Source organism: Misgurnus anguillicaudatus, chromosome 14 (assembly GCF_027580225.2).
Source record: "Misgurnus anguillicaudatus chromosome 14, ASM2758022v2, whole genome shotgun sequence".
In the NCBI taxonomy this organism is placed as follows: Eukaryota; Metazoa; Chordata; class Actinopteri; order Cypriniformes; family Cobitidae; genus Misgurnus; species Misgurnus anguillicaudatus.
The window spans coordinates 6965191-6985096 of NC_073350.2; the positions used below are offsets into that span (position 1 = coordinate 6965191).

At 37.7% G+C, this 19906-nt stretch overlaps 1 protein-coding gene across 1 annotated transcript; it reads right to left on the reverse strand.

Moving 5' to 3' along the window:
• Positions 1-1154: 1154 nt before the first annotated feature.
• Positions 1155-19467, reverse strand: mettl1 (methyltransferase 1, tRNA methylguanosine). Its single transcript, XM_055183273.2, has 6 exons — positions 19256-19467; positions 19046-19173; positions 16018-16202; positions 13915-14028; positions 7709-7810; positions 1155-1472 (listed from the first exon to the last, which is right to left on the reverse strand). The coding sequence occupies exons 1-6, from the start codon at positions 19333-19335 to the stop codon at positions 1362-1364; spliced, it is 720 nt and encodes a 239-aa protein (XP_055039248.2). The 5' UTR covers positions 19336-19467; the 3' UTR covers positions 1155-1361.
• Positions 19468-19906: the final 439 nt, after the last annotated feature.

Consider the following 19906-nt stretch of genomic DNA (forward strand, 5'->3'; position numbering starts at 1 on the left):
ACTCCCTAGCCGTGGTCGTCCTGTAAAGATGACTGCAAGAGCACAGCGCAGAATGCTCAATGAGGTGAAGAAAAATCCTAGAGTGTCAGCTAAAGACTTACAGAAATCTCTGGCACATGCTAACATTTTTGTTGACAAATCTACAATAAGTAAAACATTAAACAAGAATGGACTTCATGGGAGGACCCCACGGAGGAAGCCACTGCTGTCCAAAAAAAAAAATTGCAGCACGTTTGAAGTTTGCAAAAGAGCACCTGGGTGTTCCACACAGCACTACTGGCAAAACATTCTGTAGACAGATGAAACCAAAATTGAGTTGTTTGGAAAGAACACACAACGCTATGTGTGGGGAACAAAAGGCACAGCACACCAACATCAAAACCAAATCCCAACTGTGAAATATGTTGGAGGGGGCATCATGGGTTGGGGCTGCTTTGCTGCCTCAGGCCCTGGACGGATTACTGTCATCGATGGAAAAATGAATTCCAAAGTTTAACATTTTGCAGAAAAACTTATCCGCCAACTGAAGCTTAACAGAGGATGGACGATGCATCAGGACAACGACCCAAAGCATAGAAGTAAATCAACAACAGATTGGCTTCAACAGAAGAAAATACACCTTCTGGAGTGGCTCAGTCAGAGTCCTGACCTCAACCCGATTGAGATGCTGTGTCATGACCTCAAGAGAGCGATTCACACCAGACATCCCAAGAATATTGCTGAACTGAAACACTTTTGTAAAGAGGAATGGTCCAAAATTTCTCCTGACCGTTGTGCAGGTCTGATCTGCAACTATAGGAAGTGTTTGGTTGAGGTTATTGCTGCCAAAGGAGGGTCCATGTTGTGTTCAATAAAAACATAAAAACGCACAATGTTTGTGCGGTATTAGTTTAAGCAGACTGTGTTTCTCTGTTGTTGTGACTTAGATGAAGATCAGAACACAAGTTGTTTTCAGTTTGGACAGCTCTTACATTTATTTTAGCCTAGGACTATAGTTTAATCCCTGTCTGGGAAACTGCCCCATAAAGTCTTACTTTTCCATTAAGTCTTTAACTTTATATTTGTCTAAAGTGATGTAGCTGTATATTGTAATATGAACACAATTATCATTATTTTTTTCATATCTGTATCTTATCAATGTTATAACAGAGCAGTGTGGTAGATCGATTTATTTGGGTTTTCAGAAAGAAAGCAGACAGCAGAATAAAAACATATATTTACATTCTGTGTTGTAATTATTAATCAAAAATTACAAATGTTAATTCATATACAGAAATATGTTTGTACAAAAATATGCAAAATAAAAAACCTGTAAAACGCAGACTGCATTCTTACAATGTAGCTTAAAATTCGCCAACGTTTTAATGGTCCACTCTGCGAAAAACTGCCAAATAATTCTTGCCTCCATTCCTCTGGACCTTCTTTCCTTCTTCTGTGCAGGTGCCCAAAATACTAATAATGACATCATCAGCCTGAAACAATCCAAACGTAAAGTTAACCATACTTTAAATCACAGTTAAAACTTATTTACGTGCTCTGATGTCATCCCATGTGTATATGACTCTCCTTTAGTGGCAATTGTTTACTGTAGAAGACATTAATGGAGTGATGAGGAAGACTTTTATGATGGATGAACACACTGATCAACTCCATTCAATAACATTAAAAAGCTTAAAAAGTCAGAATCTTTAACATAAATCTGATTGTGTTCAGGTGAAAAACTGAAGTCATACAGTATAAACCTGAGATGAGGGTGAATAAATTATAAAAGAAATTTCATTACATTTGTAACTGTTTTCATTTCATTGTGCTGACTGTGCCTAAAGCTAGGGCCACACCAAAAGATATTTTTTATATTATTAGATTTTCAAAATGCGAGAGACAACAAACATGCAAAAAATCTATGATTGATCAGTTTTGTTCCTATAGTGTGTGGATTGCCGATATGTGGTCATTTTTTTACAGCGGGGAGAGGTGGAGGATTCTAGTACAAAAACGACAAGGGAATATAAATCTCAAACTAGTTGTTTTAAATTGTAGGAACATCTTTACAATTAAAGTGCAATAACAAAAAGTTAATAAAATTAAAAACTTTTTTAAACTAAGAAACATTTATGGAATTGTTTAATGATTTTTACATGTGAGTTATGCACTTTTGAAGGTGGTCAGCAGCTAGTAAATATCACTATAGTAAGGTTGTAACTGATGTATTGCTGGTAACAAACATTATTTCATTAAACTATATATCTAGTTTAAATGAGCATATAATGAGATGAGTGCCATGGCTATATACTTTTGACATGTTTATTGTCTTCTAGCTTCCCTGACCTGATGTCAGACCTTTATTCTCTCTCTCTTTCTCTCTCTCTCTCCTATGTCTAATGACCTGCGCATTCTCGAGGATAGGAATGTGCATTTATGTCATTTTTTCATTTCGATTAATCCATAGGTCTGAAGAACGAGTACTCGATTAACTGCGGGCGGGACAATCAAATGGGCGGGGCGTACACGTCATGGTGAAAATTAAGATATTTTTATCAAAAACACTAAAATAAAACTTAATTTTGAAGAAAATATGACAGAACAATGAACACATACTAGACTATTAATGAATTAAATGTTTTTAACAGAAAGCCCTTACAGGAATAGATGCGTGATGAAGTGAAACTAAAGAGTTAATAAACACAAACCGAAGCGCTTTCTATATGACGCACTCTACATAATATTAAGCTTCATACAACAAATGTACAACGTGCATCTATCTGCATAAAATGCAAGACTTCAACTAAGTTATTAACTAAGTTATGTACAGAAAGTTTACTCCCTTTGTGGGTGCATCATAAACAGCGAACTTTTAAACACGTCCAGTCAAAGCACAAGCTTCATAACATTAAGCCGCTTTAAGTCTTTTGCTATCATTTTAGCGATTAGCTGTGTCGTGTCGTCCCCTTACCTGTTCTCAGTCAAGATGTAATGTTAATGCTCGTATGGCTCTCTGGTATCTCTTAACATTTGATGTTTAAATATGAGATGATAACCCATTGAACTTTTGACGGCGCTGTACATTTTGCACCTGACTGACTGTATTTCCGAAAATCACGGCATCCTTTTAAACTATAGTGCCTCAGTGATGTGAGGTGTGTGCGGATCGGCGGGTTGCTGCGGCGTGGTCGCGCAGAATTATTTGTTTGCTTTTGAATCACGCATGGTAATGTTACTAATGTCATACGCCGGTCTGCATAGCTCGACACGACGTCAAACATGCATCTCCAGACCCAGTCTTTACTACCACATGCACTTGTAACGGTAACCAGACATCCAAATGCCGCCATATCCATGATAAATAAATAAATAAACCCCCATGATCATCGTTTTCGTGATCGATCATTGATGCCACGTTTGAGTACTTGAGCAATATAGTACTCGTGCCCATCCCTACTCGAGGACGTTGTGTTTGACTTGACGCGAAGCTGCTAGACCTCGGAAGATAATGCGCATGTTGTTAAAAACGCGCCGTGCAAATGAGCGGTAAAAACCCAGTCGGCAATTTCGTACTCAAGAAAGTATGAATCCTACCTTTCATAGGAATGAAACACTCGCTTCACGTCAGTGGAAAGTGGTCGCTTAAATATGACAAGGGGTTTCTTTCATAAGATTTGAAGTGAGGCGGGTCTGCATTAGCGCGCCTGTCTCGTCCGTCTCCATGGTTCTTTTTGCGCGTTCCCCCGCCCATCAATCATCCGTTGTGTGTCTTAAACACCTTGCTTTTTTAAATTTACTCAGTAACGGATATGATTTAAAATGTAGCGAAGTACAATACTTTAAACAAAACATATTTAAGTAAAAGTAAAAGTACAGATTTTAAAAACTACTCAAAAAGTAAAAGTACACAAAAAACTACTCAATTACAGTAACGTGAGTAAATGTAATTCGTTACTTTCCACGCAACCGCTGCATTTAAAAAATTGCCTCTTATTAAAGCGTAAAATGCGCACACATTTATAAGCCCCTCCCACTCGGTGATACCGGATCACCGGGTTTATCACACGCTGAACAACCCTAACTCTGACGTGCTTCTGAGGAGATTCAGACGCTCTTAAGGCTGGGAACACACCAAAAGATAATCGGGCTAATTTTGGGCCGATTTCCCCCCTTCCGACAATCCTAGCTATGTCCTGAGTATCGCGATGGTTCTACAGATTATTTTATCAGATTGTCCCTTCGTGTGAGGTGTGTTAAGAGTGTCCGAACCTGCTCGAAAGAACGTTGGAGCCGCGCTGATCACGAATCGTAAATATTCAACATGTTGAATATTTACGATCAGAAATCCTGATGTGTGTGGGGAATCCCAAGGACAAACGCGAGCACGCTATTGAGATTATCACGTGAAACGAAAACCATATCCAATCAGGAAGCGAGATGAGGGAAGACGGAAGCAGTCATAGTGCAGCACAAAGTCTGTTTCTCAATCTGTAGGTCGCATTTCCAGGCTGCATATACGTCTTATTTCTGAATATTAACAGTTATAAAATTAACTATTATTCCTAGTTTATCGTATATTGTTGTAATATACTTATGACTTGCGAATCTAATGCTCAGTTAACTTGAATAAACCAGATTTCATGCCGTATGCAGCCTGCATATGCGACCTCCGCAGGCTTCAGCTTTCGGATTGAGAAACGGCCTAAGTGAAGTTGATGTAGACAGCAGAGATGGAGATTCCGCTTGTTGATTTGTGGCAACATCACAAATGTTTTGTACAACTTGTCTTGTAAAAAATTATTCCAAGCACTATCATTAAAAATGTCTTCCTGCATATCATCCGCCATGCTTATTCTGAAGTCTCGCAAGATTTTGTGGGATTTCCTGTGTTCACAGTCGAGACTCTGTTAAAAATCTGTTTGTGTGTGGTGTGCACACACTATATGAGCAAAACGGTTAAATCTAGGATTTTTTACCCTCATGTTTGTGGTCCATCACATTTTTAAAATCTTATAAGATGAAAAAAATCTTTTGGTGTGTACCCAGCCTTAAACACCACGCACCACAGGAAAATCTGATAATCGGCTTAACCACAAAGACACGGGACTTCACCTAGGATTATCGTAAGGTGGAAAATCATCCCAAATTCAGCCCGAATTTATCTTTTGGTGTATACCAGGCTTTATTATTATGTTTGTTTGCTCATCCAGACCAGACACTACAGAACTCTCTTAACCAATCATGTGCTTTTTTTTAGGGATGTCCCGATCCGATCATGTGATCGGAAATCGGCCCCGATCACGTGGTTTCAGACTCGATCGGAATCGGACGTTACCTGCCGATCAGGACTCGAATACACATGCACGGCACAAAATATTGAAGCGCTCGCTCTGTTCCGCGCTGCGCTGGTGTGTGTGAACTGACGCGAATAATGACGTGTTTTCATTCATAGGCTTATATTTTTACTTGTGTAAAAACCGGGTTTTTACGCCTCATTTAAATGACGCGTCGATCATTTTTGTTACTATGTGCTCAGTTAATCTACATCAGTACGCATCTCCGTGTCTCACTCAGAACCTCAAGAACGCGCATTCGCGCACGACGATCACATTACACATTGTAAAGATGAGAGATCGAGAGAGAGGTAAGAATGGTGCACACGTCGAAAAAACTTAAAGGGAAACCAGGCAAGTCTGCGTAATATTTCTCTACGAGCTCCCCATAGTGTCTGAAAGTAAATGCTTTCAAACACACTGTCGTAAAAACGAACTGTTGTCCCTCCCCCCTCGGAACCAAGTTTATCAGCTTGTTTCCAATCCAGTTAGGTTTCCCTTCCGTCAAGGGTTTTCCATGCTTCTTCCCCGGCTCTGCCATTTGCAACAATCGCTAGCCGTGTTTAGCTCGCCTGCCTCTGTGTTTTTTGGTGTAAATTGATACTGCTTCTCGCGATATCTGAGACTTTGCGAGACTAAAGGACACTAGGTCGAATACAGCGAAGTTGCAAGTGGGGTATTCTTCCTACAGACGGTAGGGGCGGGCGAGAGAGACTTCATTCGTCCGGTAATTAGTCATTTAACCATATACCGACTTACGAAGATGATTTATTAACATAAAAATGCTGCCTTGTGTCCCTTTAATAGAAGTCTAGAAACAAAGTATTAAAGTATGTATAGCCATGTCATTCATCTTATTACAATATGTTAACTAGATAACTGGATACAACTTGTTGTATAGTTTAATAAAATAATGTATTTTGATTATACAAATCAATTACTATAGTGATTGTTTAACTAACTGCTGACCAGCTTAGGGAATCTCCATGGCTATTTTTATAAGATATATTGCTGAATCAGTATGTTGTTTTTCTTGTTAACTGAGTCTTTTTGGGTAGCCTATCTAATGCCTAGAATTAGTCAAGGAGGTTGAGTCTTATAACTTCCTTCAAAGTTTGATCAATTGTGCATAATGACATGTGCAACAAATGCATATAGGGTGTCAGACTCATAGATGTGCATAATTTAAAGTTCAGGTTTTAAAGTTTGGGTCAACATGTGGCACAGCTTTAAAACTGAAACTTAAAATCATATCAGAGGTACAAAATGTCACTGAAACACACCAGTGCCTTTGTTGTCATCAGTATTAAACATGTTACCCCTCGAACCCTCCCTACCAACAGAGCATCCCCACAAAACAAATCCCAATTTAACCCCTGTACATATATACTATATTCTCATTATTTTTTAACACATCTGTAGTTATGCGCTGGCACAGAGTTAGACTCTTTTGACTCCACACAGAAACAGCAATGCGTGCGGCATGACATAAGGAACATCCTTTTTCGCTCTTCTTGATTCTTTTTTTATGTATTATAGAAGTATCGGATCGGGACTCGGTATAGGGCAGATACTCAAAATAAAATGACTCGGAGGCAAAAAAAAAAAAAACAGTTTAGCACGTGCGCTAAAAAGTCTAGAATTTTTTGGATGTCATCCTACACTACACAGGGAATAATATGATTTTTTTTGCCCAGAAAACGTCTTGCACAAAATAAAATTCAAGCACTTTTAATGACCTGTATGTATTTATGTTTATTTTTGTTGGATTTTTTCCCCCAGATTCACAAACTTTCAAGGATTTTAAGGACCTGTTGTAACCCTGTATCTGGTTGATCAACCACTCTGGTGAAGATTCGGGAAACCTGCCTGAAAATCATCATCATCTCTGCATTATACCACGGGTCTGTTGAATGCTGCATTCTGATTGGCTGAGAAATGTTCTATGGGTGTTGATTATTTTTCTGTAAACCGCACACCTAACTTTTCAAATGTCTTAAAAATAGGCACCAGAGCAATGTTTGTGGTAACCGTGGTATAAGCGGAATAATTGACTCCGGTCCTTTGAATTATTTGAAAATAATGCACACCTGCGGTGTAACGGCACTCCGCTTCGAGTCGTGCCGCATTACCACCTTTGTGTGCATCATTTTCTTACAATTCAAGGGCCCGTCGTCAATCACTCCTTACATAAACTATGGCCGTGACTGCTTCTTTCAAATGTATTACTCTCCAGTACTCTTCTTCTTTAACCAGCCTTCAATCATTTCTTTACATTGTTTTCCATAGCAATTCTTCATGCAAATAAAAACGCCTGAGAAAACGCCTCTTTGCCTGAGAAAGTAGCTCAGTAGAGAGTGAAAAGGTAAACAGATGGAGATGATGAAACATACCAGCTCATCTTCAGACACTCGACTGAAGAGAGGATGATCAGTGAAGTGTTTCACCATCCAGTCATGTACCTCCTCAACATCAGTGTTTGTGTACACTAAACCCTGGAAAGGCAAAAACACAACAAACATACATGTGTCATTTTTAAATCTTTCCAAGATTATTAGGCAGAATGAAAGTAAATGAGGACTGAATGGAGCTGTCACGTGCCAAAACAAGAAAATAAAACCCAATAAAAGAGCTTTTATGTCTTGTGTTTAGGTGGAAAAATCAGAAACAAAATGTCATTACAGAAGTATGAAGACACAATAGAGAGAGAAACTATGTTGTAAACAAATTACAAGTTCATCTCACAACTGGGAACTTTATTTAGCTTATCATTAGTATTTATTCAGACTTATTTCTCCTATTAGAGAAAAATGAAATCTGCTCTGGGTGAAAACACTAATTGTCATTTACTCAGGAATATTGTTAAAACTAATATAATGATACAGGCTAATATTAAAAACACACAAATATATATACACACATATGCACGCACACAGCTCAACCAAAAAAAGTTACCACCTTGATTTAACCAAACAAATAAGTAAAGTAAGAGCTTCTCTGGCTGCAGTTCTAGTGGTAGCAACTTTACTATGTGCCAATTTAGGACTACTTGAATATACACTGCAAAAATGACTTTCTTGCGTAATTCTGCTCATCAAGAAAATACATCTTGACTAGATATTTGTACTGAAAACAAGACAAAAATACTAAGAAAATGAAGGGCCAGATTTACTAACAGCGTGCGCCAGCTGTCGGGATTTACTAAAAACACGCAGTGGATAATTAGTGTTGAAATTTTGTGGTCTAGTTATTTGCGACTGACCTTATTGCATATGCATTTCTAGAAGTTTCCATTTCAGACACAAAATGTATCGACCGAGATTATTTAAATGATTCACGCAATGCGATTTACCAATGTTTGCGCATGGGATATTACTGGGATTTGTGTCATTATTTAAAGGTGCAGTGTGTAAATTTTAGCAGCATCTAGTGGTGAGGTTGCAAATTACAACCAATGGCTCAGTTTACTGCTCACCCCTCACTTTTGAAATGCATAGAGAAGCTACGGTAGGCGCAACCGGACAAACATGTCTTCGTTGGAAACAACTTAGTAAACAAAGTTTGTCCGTTAAGGGCTTCTGTAGAAACATTGGCGGCACAAAATGGCAACTTCCATGTAAGGGGAGCCTTGGTGTATGGAGATAAAAACATCTCATTCTAAGGTAATAAAAACATAAGGGTTTATTACGAAAAGTCTTTATACACCACTGATAATATAGTTTTGTATATTATTTTGCATTTCTGTTAAGAGATTCTTATAAAAAATTACACACTGCACCTTTAACGCCGAAAAAAGCATGTCTTAGATCATTTTGTGCTTGAAAGATCATTTTGAGGAGGGGAGGAGATTTGCATTTTTGAATAAAGATTATGAGGGCACATGAACTTTTTTAAAATAATGAAGCTCACAGATAAGTTATTTGTAAAAAAAAGCCCCCACAAGATTCCAAAACAAACCGTCCGGTCGGCTTGCCAAGCGGGGAAAAAACCTCTCAGAGGTTTATTGATTTATTTGATTTATATTTTAAACACGAGGGATGTATTTGCTCCTTGAAATGCATATCATAAACAGGATTACTACCTAGTGATCTGACTTCGGACAGAGCGCAGCTCTCTGCACGTGCGCGAGAGTAAAGGCCAATTTATACTTTTGCGTTAGGTGCGCGTTATAGGTACGCCGTAACATACGCATTGACGCGACCCCTGTCGCCGTACCCTTCGCAGTACCTTACGTGCACCTCCTCAAAAATGTAACTACACGTCGAAACGACGCGGACCGCAAGATCTGTGATTGGTCGGCGTGAATGCATTGTGTTTCCTCCTACGCATTTCCGGCGTGTTCTTCGCAGCCCGCCATTTTTAAATGCAGCAGCGATGACACCAGCGATTCGGCGGTGTAACTGCAGAGCAACACAAACGCAGAAGTATAAATGCTCATGACGGCGTTGTCTACGTGCGTAGCGTCTGGCGTACCCGTATAAATTGGCTTTAAGAGAGGCGCCAAGATGCAGTGGGTTATATTTTAAACAAAAGGGATAGTTTGCTTCAGCTCACCTGAAACGCATAAAACTGAACAAATACGTAAGGATTACTACTTTAGTTTATGTTTAGACTTTGGACAGATGCGAGAGCGCGTGCACGTGAGGCAGAGAGAAACTATAATAATAAAAATAATAATGGCATAGCACTTTTTTTGTCTTTCAAAAAAAAAAAAGTACAAATTGAGAATCGAAAAGAAAAAAGCTATCAAATTGAGGATTTAGAGAATCATGGCATCCCGTAGTCACTAGCAGAAGTCATACAGTAGCAGGCGTTTCAACACTTCTTATTAGGGGTGGAACAATACATGTATTCGTTTCGAACCGAATCGGTACGGGGGTCACGGTTCGGTGCATGCATTTAAACGGAGAATACACGGTATGAAAATAGAAAACGTGCGTGCAAAATAATTAATGTAATGCGGAACTACTGTTAGATACGCGGGTTCTTTATGGACAGCTAATCTGTTGCCCCGCTTTAGCTCTGAAGCTCTGATTGGCACCGATGCAGCCGAGCTCCGCCTATGTATGCGCTCTATCAGAGCCCGTCTACATTCTCTGGCACTCTGCATTTTTTGTCAGGTCGACGCCGGTCCAGTCAGCTAGTGAGCAGCGATAGCGAGGATGACAAGTGGTGTTCCACAAGAGTTACACTCCACCAGCCTCTTTAAGATCGCAAGTTTGGCAAAACTTCAGTTTTCCAGTCAGTTACAATAGTACAGGCGAGAGAGTGGTGGAAAAGACGAGGACTTTGCGTCGGCGTTGTTCAGCAGTTGTTAGTTATGTGAGTGGAAATACATCTAATCAGGGCTCTCAAGTCTCACGCATTCACCTTGACACACACGCATTTCAGTCAGTTCAAACGCCACACTTTGTATTTCTCACGCTGAGAAGTAGGAGATAAATTGTCCTGCTATATACAACAGGCATACGCAGGGCAGTTCTGTCGAGTTCAGCTGCTTTCAGTTTTTTAAGCGTGCTCAACTTTACACAGCGCCATCAGCGTCAGAGTACCACGAGAAATCTTGCGTAGGAGGCTGATTTCAAATCGCTCTCGCGTTACTCTGACGTTATCCACTTGTCGTTTCTTGCAGCCCCTCGTGAAGTCGTACACACCTATTAATTCATCCTACAAGCCTATTTTTTTGTTCTTTAGTACATTAATATGAAATAAGACCAAAATGTAATTTTAAAATGTATTTAGGTAACACTTGTAATACATTTGAACCCATATTTGTATGAAAGATGAGTACAAGATTACTTAAAGTGGTATACATTTTTGAAATACGAGATAGTATGTTAAATACATTTCAGTTCATATTCATGACATCTGAAAATAACACTGATAAGGACACCTATGTTTTTAAGATTAGCTTAAGTACTAAAAAAATGCCTTCTTCATTTTTGTTTTGCTTTTCCCTCCATTGTACCGAAAGTGAATCGAACAGTGGCGCCTGAACCGAGGTACGAACCGAACCGGGACTTCTGTGTACCGTTCCACCCCTACTTCTTATAAACCTTAATTTTTTGTCCTCCAGTTCTTTTCAGTGTACTATGGCTTTGTTAGCTGGGATGTCCTGAGTGCTGAACTTAAACGCATCAGGTATTAGTAGATCAACCGCACCTCATCAGCTTTGCTTATTTGCGACCCTGAACTAATTTGCGTTGCTCTTAGTAGATTGTGTTGGTCATTATCTAAATCAGTTGATGCGCCAGTGTTATTTAATTGCACCTTTTTAGAAAATAACCCGCAAATATTACCATCTTCCATCGGCACTTTTTTGGAATTGTGCTCTGGCACGTATAAGCCCTGTTTAGTAAATCTAGACAAAAAAATCAAAACATTAATATTAAGTGAATTTTTGCATAAAACAAGCAAAAAAAATCTGTAAATGGGGTAAGCAAAAAGTTTTTTTTAATTCAAGAAACATTTTCTTACCCCATTAGTAGATTTTTGGCTTGGCACAAATTCACCTAAATTTTAGTGGGGGGTTTTTTGTCTAAAACTAGACTTCTTTTCTTAGGTCATTTTGCTGATCAAGAAAATGCATCTTGATTTAAGAATTTTTAGATATTTGTATTCCAGCAATGATGGCACAGGCATACTCCAAGATGACAATGCCAGGATTCATCGGGCTCAAATTGTGAAAAAGTGGTTCAGGGAGCACAAGACATCATTTTCACACATGGATTGGCCACCACAGAGTCCAGACCTTAACCCCATTATGAATCTTTGTGATGTGCTGGAGAAGACTCTCTCATCATCAATACAAGATCCTGGCAAAAATTATTGCAATTCTGGGCAGGAAAATAATGTTGTGACATTTCAGAAGCTTATCAAAATGATGCCACTGCGAATGCTGCAGTAAGCTAAAGGCGGTACAAAGAAATATTAGTGCGTGTGTGACTTTTACTTGGATGGGAAGTGTATATAGAGTCTGTGTATTAATTATATGTCACTTTTGAATATAACTAAGATTTAGCATTAATGGGTTAAAAAACTTGTTGGTTGTAGTGTAGCTGGATGATTGTATGTATGTGGACAGGATGTCATCTTTTGTGTTTTACTGAAGATAAAGTCATATGTGTTACCAGTTATATTGAGTTAATAATAAATTTATATAAGTTAAAATTAAATGTTAAATTCATTTTAATTCTTGAGAAGATCACTTTCAGTAGTGCCTCTTCAATTTTCACACATATATTGATCTGACTTTTGTCAAACTGAGGCATTTTACATGAAAATCAATCTGCCAATTTTGACTTGAATACTTTGACCTGCACTGTTTTTTCTCATTACAGAGGCAACTGAAATAGTTGAAGAGCAAACATTAGATCTTATCACCTGTGTCATTGGCGTTTACTCTTTAGACAGTTCAGATAAACTCATTGGAAGAAAAGATTCGTGGAAGTAACAAAGGACATCAGCAGTCTACTGAAATGAACAGAGGCACGTAAGCCATATACAAACTATATGACAACATTATTTCGTTTTCTGTTCTGTTCATGAACAAAATAATTAGGTCTGAATATTGTTTCAATGAAAAAGTGCATGCCAATGTAAAATACATCGGTCGTGCTTAACGTTAAATTTTAAGAATGACTTTATTATTGCCAATAAAAAAAAGGATCTAACACAATATCACTGTGTTTATATGTTTACATCTGCTCAGATTTTTGATTTCTTTTGTTTGTTGTGTAGTCAATATTACCACAGACATTTCTTCATGTTTTCCGCATTATTAGGGTTTGTTTAGTGGTTACAGCACTGCTGAATGTGCAGTCTTATTAACCCATCATCACAAACCTGGCATTGTTCTGCTCGACTTACGTTCAACCGCTCAGGTCATGACAGAGATCAGACAGACGTCTGAGACAGAAGACAGATCACTGGTCTGTTTCAAACACACACACTCTCATCATGCTAAAGGAAATAACTACAAAATGGAGCACTTTGTTCCTCGCTAAAAAAGTCAATTTGCAGATATTACTTTAGCATTTACACAAGAGATTAAAGCAAAGTGAGAAATACACCACATGATCTAAAAACACTGTTGACTGAAGTAGACAGGTGCTTTTAAAAAGGTTAAAGCCAGAGTTGTATAGTACTACTTAAGTATTTTTACTTCCTACATAAAAGTAAATTTTCAATAATTCGTATTTTATTAGTGTTTTTCTTTGGAAAACAAACATTCCAAAACATATTAACATAATTTTTACTCCACTACATTTCATAATTTCAAGTTTTTGGTTTATATTTAATATTTAAGTACATTAAACATCTAGTAATTTTTTGTACTTTTACTCAAGAAAGTAAAAAGTACACAATTTTTATGTAATAAGGCATTAAATCAATTTTAATATGCAATATATAATGAATACACAGTATGATTTTATGCTTTAGAATGTAGTGAACATTTTTTAGTAAAGAAAAGTAAATTTTTTCCCAAGTTAAAAAACTCTGATAAAGTATTATACACCTCCGGTTAAAGCTACAGATTCATTAAAGATTTTAACTATTGTAAAAGAATGTGTTAGTAAAAGACAAAACGTATTCTTACCCCAACTCTCAGTGTGTAAGCGTACTCGGCCAGTAATGTAGGACTAATAATCCTCCACTTGTGTTTAGTTTTTTTGAAGTGTGGATCCGGAAAGAGAAAGAACATCTTGCTCAGCTGCAAACAAACACATCGATGCATACATAAACAAAAGACAATCAAACATCAGCTTATTTCAATACTTTCAACCTGTCCATATTGTACATCACAACCAACACACAAAACAGAAAGATGCAAACAAATAGCAAGTTTTGCATGGTTTCACAGAGAGCAGAGGCGTAATGGCCGATTTATACTTCTGCGTAGGACCAATGCTGCAGCTACGCCGCATGCTGTGCGTAACCTGATGCGTTCTAGGCATTAGGGATCAACCGATATGGATTGTTTTATTGTCGATGCGGATACCGATTTTTGTTTCATCAGCCTTAGTCGATGACCGATACTGCCTGCCGATTTTCTTGAGCCGATATTGCTTTTGCTCACTCAATTTATATCATAAAAATGACACAATGATGCCAAATGTTACAAGTCTCAATTTAAAAAGTAACATTATTGAACTTAAAAAAAACTATATTTAACAAATCGTCGCTGTCCGATGAAAACCACGTATGTCCATTTTGCCGATTTTTTGATTTTTCGATGGATTGAACGTCCAGGTTCATTTCCTTATACAGTATGCTTCACATATCTAAATGGCCAATGAAAAGTTGTGAAATCATGTCATCTGATTTTCACGTATATCCATTTGGTGTCAAAGCTGTCAATCACGCCACGTATCTCCCGCCCTGTGAAAGTATCTCGCCGGTCTCGTAAAGTTTCATCGAAGCTCAGCACTGGATAGTAGGGCTGGGTATTGTTAGGAATTTCACAATTCGATTCGATTTCAATTCTTGAGGCTTCGATTCGATATTGATTTGCTTGCTTCGGTATCGATTCGATGATAAGTAAATACACAAGCAATTAAGTACCCGAGTATATTTTTAAATAATGTGTGTAGTATTACTAATGTTTGATCACGTTGATGGTGCAGGCTTGAAAGAAGTGCTGCTGTTTGCCATCTTTGATCTTTCTGTTTTGATAAAGCACTTCTTGTACAACACTGAACGCTCTCACTAGAGTGTCGCCCACAGCGCCGCCACTGGCCGGGGGGGCTGAATCGATTCATAGGATTTGATTAATCGATATTGAATTGAGAAACAAATAATTGCAATGCATTGGATGCATCGAAATTTTTACCCAGCCTACTTATAACATATGATTAATTTGCCATTTTGTCAGGAGATTAATATCAATAGATTTATTGGCTTATGTAGAGTAAGATGATAGTAAATGTGTCATGCCCATCAGTGTTTATAACTCTCCTTGACTTGCCCCAATTTACAATGGTAAGCTTATAATAATGATTCATAATTTGAGTAGGCAGGTAGAGTGATTTTTGTGCAGTTAAAATATCATAATATCATATATATATGTGCATGTATGTAAATAGATGCTACATTAGTCAGTCTCAGACACATAACTGCTAAGTTTGGTTTCACACAATGCATGTATGTTCATGTATGCAGTCACAGTGTTATAACTCAGGGCTCTACACTAACTTTTTTGCAGTGGTAGTACTGGTGCGGCTTTTTTCCTAGGTGCACCGGCACAAATGTTAGGTGCACCCAATTTTTAAGTGAAAACATAACCCCCAGTCATACGAATCACATAGCTAATAGTAAAGGAAACCGAGACTTCACACATGAAATCTGTATATTTAATGCAAGGTAAGTTTGTTGGCTAATGATGATTTTCTACAAGACAATGCAGTGATTATGAGGTGGTGTTATTTCTTAGTTTAATTTCTGGTTAATGAGTACAAGAGCACACAATTAATTTATTTAACTGATTTGGGAATAGAGAATTCAGTATTAATGAGATATTAGTCGATATAGTGCCCTGTAAGGGTTTTAATCTTTGCATAACTGAGCCTCTGGCAAGAGATGTTACTGCTTTTATGAGGTTCAAAAACTAGTAGGAGTAGTCTGGATACCAGTTTGCCATTATGATGTGTTTTAGTCATTGTGTGAGATATGTTTTACACAGAGGTGAATCAATCACACTCACCTGTCCCTTGGTAAAGAAATTTGGAAGATACTTCATGGCATTGCTCCTGAGACAGGCGATGTTCTGATAACTGCCTGGTTCAGCAGCTCGAAGCGATTGAATCCGGTCCTGTACATAATCAGACACTTTCACTCGAATCTCCAAGCCCAAAATCAGTTGGTTTGGGAAGAGGCGTGATAACTCAACTATGGGAGAATAGAAACAGAAAACATTTGAAAATGAATTTTTAATATTTTAAAGAAATTGTTACAATAAAGTCACAGACAAATAATGGGTCCGTGACCTGACACCTACATTTTCTCTCCGAAATGCTGTTTTTTTTTCTGTTGCATTTTTTCAGTTTTAATTGGATAAACATGACACCATACATGTACAATTGTGGAAAAAAACATTAGCCCTTATGTAAATATGACCAAAGAAAGCAGTGAAAATAAATCTACATTGTTTCTTTGTTTGAACTTTAATGAGAGCAGTGGGTTTCTTAAACTGTGTCCCAAACAACTTGTGGTTATCGAGGTGCTGTTTATCTTTCTTCATTTATTTTAAGCTTTCTGACCCAAAGATTCAACTGATTCTGAAGTTCTCCATCTGCGAGTCTTTTGGCCACATTGTTTAAACCTAATTTTATACCAGGGGTCCTAGACATCTTATTCAGATACAAGGTTCATTGATAATATCAAATACCAACAGATAGAAAAGTCAAAACCTAACTTGCTCTGCTAGAAATCTTATGATGAGTCAATCCTTCTTGAAGACATTGGTTCAAAACAAAGCTCAAAATAAAATAAAAATATGGGTCACTGAGCACAAAATAAAGGTTCTGTCATAGCCATCCCAGTTCCCTGACCTGAACCATACAGAAAATGACTGAAGAAAGAGCAGCAACATATGAAGGGTCTGGAGGAATAATCTAAAATCACTTGACATGAATTTTTCAACCTCATCAGACATTACAATACAAGACTTTTTATGATGCAATTCCCCCCACTACAAACTTGCACATATTTTTTTCCATCAGTGACTGATGATGTACATAGTATGAAATATATATATACAACCCATAGAAGCAACAAGCAATTTTGCAACTCTCCCTCAAATGTGAGAAAAATGTATCTTAACCACATTGTGGTTACCACATTTGGATATCAATGTGACCTCAAAACAACAACAACAACAAAAAAAACAATAAATATTAAGTTATTTATTTAAGAGTAGATTTTATTATTAAATTTAATAGTCACCTTTCATGGCAAGCTAGCTTGTTTTGTTTAGGTGGCCAATTCTGTGCCTGTAAATTTTGATTGAATTCGAAAAAAATCATGTGGTACAACCACTGTGCAGTGTTTTGCATTACAGATATTTGTCCTAGATTGGCTTGGGCTGGTATATTTAAATGATGGTTTATACACAAAATACTTTATTATAGTACCATTTGAAATAGACTCGCAGGATAAAACAGGGAAGCAAAAAGAGGTAAAAAATGTCATCAAAAATACTATTTTCTTAGTTTGACGTCTTGTCTAAGTATGCATATATGGCCTATTTATTGTTATATTGAGAGTATGTTGCATTTTTTTCTATTAAATAATATGATTATGATCATCACCTGCTTTCAGGTAGAGTGGCATTTACTACACAGAGCCGTAGTTCACTGAAAAGTTGCAATATTGTATTCATTATCACTAGCGATATCAACGCAATATTTTCTAGCTTGTCAGTAAACTACAGCTCTGTGTAGTTAATGCCTCTCCATCTGAAAGCAGGTGATGCCGATTTACTACCAATCACTGAACCCGCTTTACTGACGGGAAGCACATGACAATCGCATACGATATATCGCCCAGCCCTATGTTTAAAGGGGACAAATCACAAGACTTTTTTTAAGATGTCAAATTAATCTTTGGTGTCCCCAGAGTATGTATGTGAATTTTTAGCTCAAAATATCACATTATAACATGTTAAAATTGCCACTTGGTAGGTGTAAGGAAACATGTGCTGTTTTTGGATGTGTGTCCTTTAAAATCTAAATAAGCTGATCTCTGCAATAAATATCATTGTCGTGATTGAATAGTGCAGTTTAAGGGGCGGTATAATCCCATTCTGACATCACAAGGGGAGCCAATTTTCAATGACTTATTTTTTCATATGTTTGCAGAAAATGGTTTACCAAAACTAAGTTACTGGGTTAATCTTTTTTCACATTTTCTAGGTTGATAGAAGCAATGGGGACCCAATTATAGCACTTAAACATAGAAAAAGTCAGATTTTCATGCCATGGCCCCTTTAAGTGTGATAAACTTTTGTTAAACACAAAGCTTTTTTGCAATAATCCAAAATGAATGGGCTTTTTAGCAAGAGAACCAGTGTCTTGCTAACTTCCAGATTGCCATACAAAAATACACCATTCCTGCAGCACACTATAGCAGTGGTTCTCAAACTGGGGGCCATAACCTCCTAGGGGGCCTGAGATGGTGCCAGGTGGGCCCCAGTTTAAGGACATTTGATTTTATACATCAAGTTATCATAAATTCTGTCTAATTAAACCTCAGAGCATTAAGGCTACTATCCAACAGCACTACATTGTATCATATAATATGTTTTGTTTAATTGTAATTTTAAGTTTTGGAATATCTTATATCATACATTTTCTTGGGAGGGGGGGCATGAAGGGATGCACCGTACACAGGGGGACCTCATGCTGAAAAAGATTGAGAATGACCACTAGAGACCTACAGAGATATTTTCTATTACACCAATTAAATTACTATTATAACCATTAAATCCAATATAATTTCTGTGATGGTTTCTGTTGTTTGTTTGTTTTTTTAGCAAGGAAGTCAGTTTTGATGACTTTGTAGTCATTTTAACATTTACACAGTTATCATGTGTCTTGGGTAAGAAATACAAAATCCCAAGATGGAGTGCATAACGTTTGACAACTTATGCAGGGGTAGTTTATCCAGGGTGGGTGTTATTGCCTATAGGTATACATGCATATGATTCACACATGATGTGATGTCATCCCTACCCAACAGTCCGCCGTATCCGCAGCCGATGTCCGCGAACTCCACCTGCGCTTGAGCTTCGCAGTCATCCCGCTGACTGAAGTATGCTGGATAGAGCTGAGACCAGTCCATCTCCTCCGGACAAACTGGACTAACACATTCAGTACTTCACTAAACACAAATTACATTATAACATCAACAATATCAAAACAGTCAATGAGTTTGAGTCTTACTACTGGAAAGTGTGGTCGGCCATAGGATTTGAATGGGCTCTTTGCCTGTAATGGCGCTTCTGGGGCATACATACACTCATTGTGCTCGCTGTATAACTTCTAAAAGATTAATTCTCCACTAAAAAACTCGTGTTGACCTCACTTTACTGCTCCTCGTGTGCGATCTCTTCTTCTGGGGTCGTTTACCGAAGAATCCGATGCACGACTGCCATCTGTTGGACAATACGTGTGTTGACAGAAAATTACATTAATATTTATTCGTTTTCTGCTGTGTGTTAAAACTACACTGAAAATAGGAAATACATGTTCATCTATGCATAATAGTTTTAAGACTGTATACTCTTCTATGTTTGATTTCATAATTACAGTGATTAATTTGCAAGCCAATCATTAGGAAACGCTCCAAGTAAATTCCCCCGATTAAGTGTTTCATTAAATACTTGTTTTTATAAAACGTCCTAAATTATGATTGTTCAATAGCTGTGTTTTCGCAATAAAACGCTTCTATACAGTTATAGGGGTGTTAAACTTCATACGGAGCTGCGTAGCCCGATCGGTCTATGATATCAAAGTACCGCGAGAGCGACTCGAAAGCCCCGCAAAAACCACCACTTTTGAATCGCCCTCGCGGTACCTTGACGTCATAGGCTG

Excerpts from the sequence above, each read along its gene's own strand:
- mettl1 (XM_055183273.2), bottom strand. The coding sequence starts at position 19,335 with ATGAGTGTATGTATGCCCCAGAAGCGCCATTACAGGCAAAGAGCCCAT. Across the intron at positions 14,029-16,017 it reads ATTTCTTTACCAAGGGACAG|CTGAGCAAGATGTTCTTTCT; the intron begins GTGAGTGTGATT and ends GTTTGTTTGCAG. Across the intron at positions 7,811-13,914 it reads CTTACACACTGAGAGTTGGG|GGTTTAGTGTACACAAACAC; the intron begins GTAAGAATACGT and ends TTGCCTTTCCAG.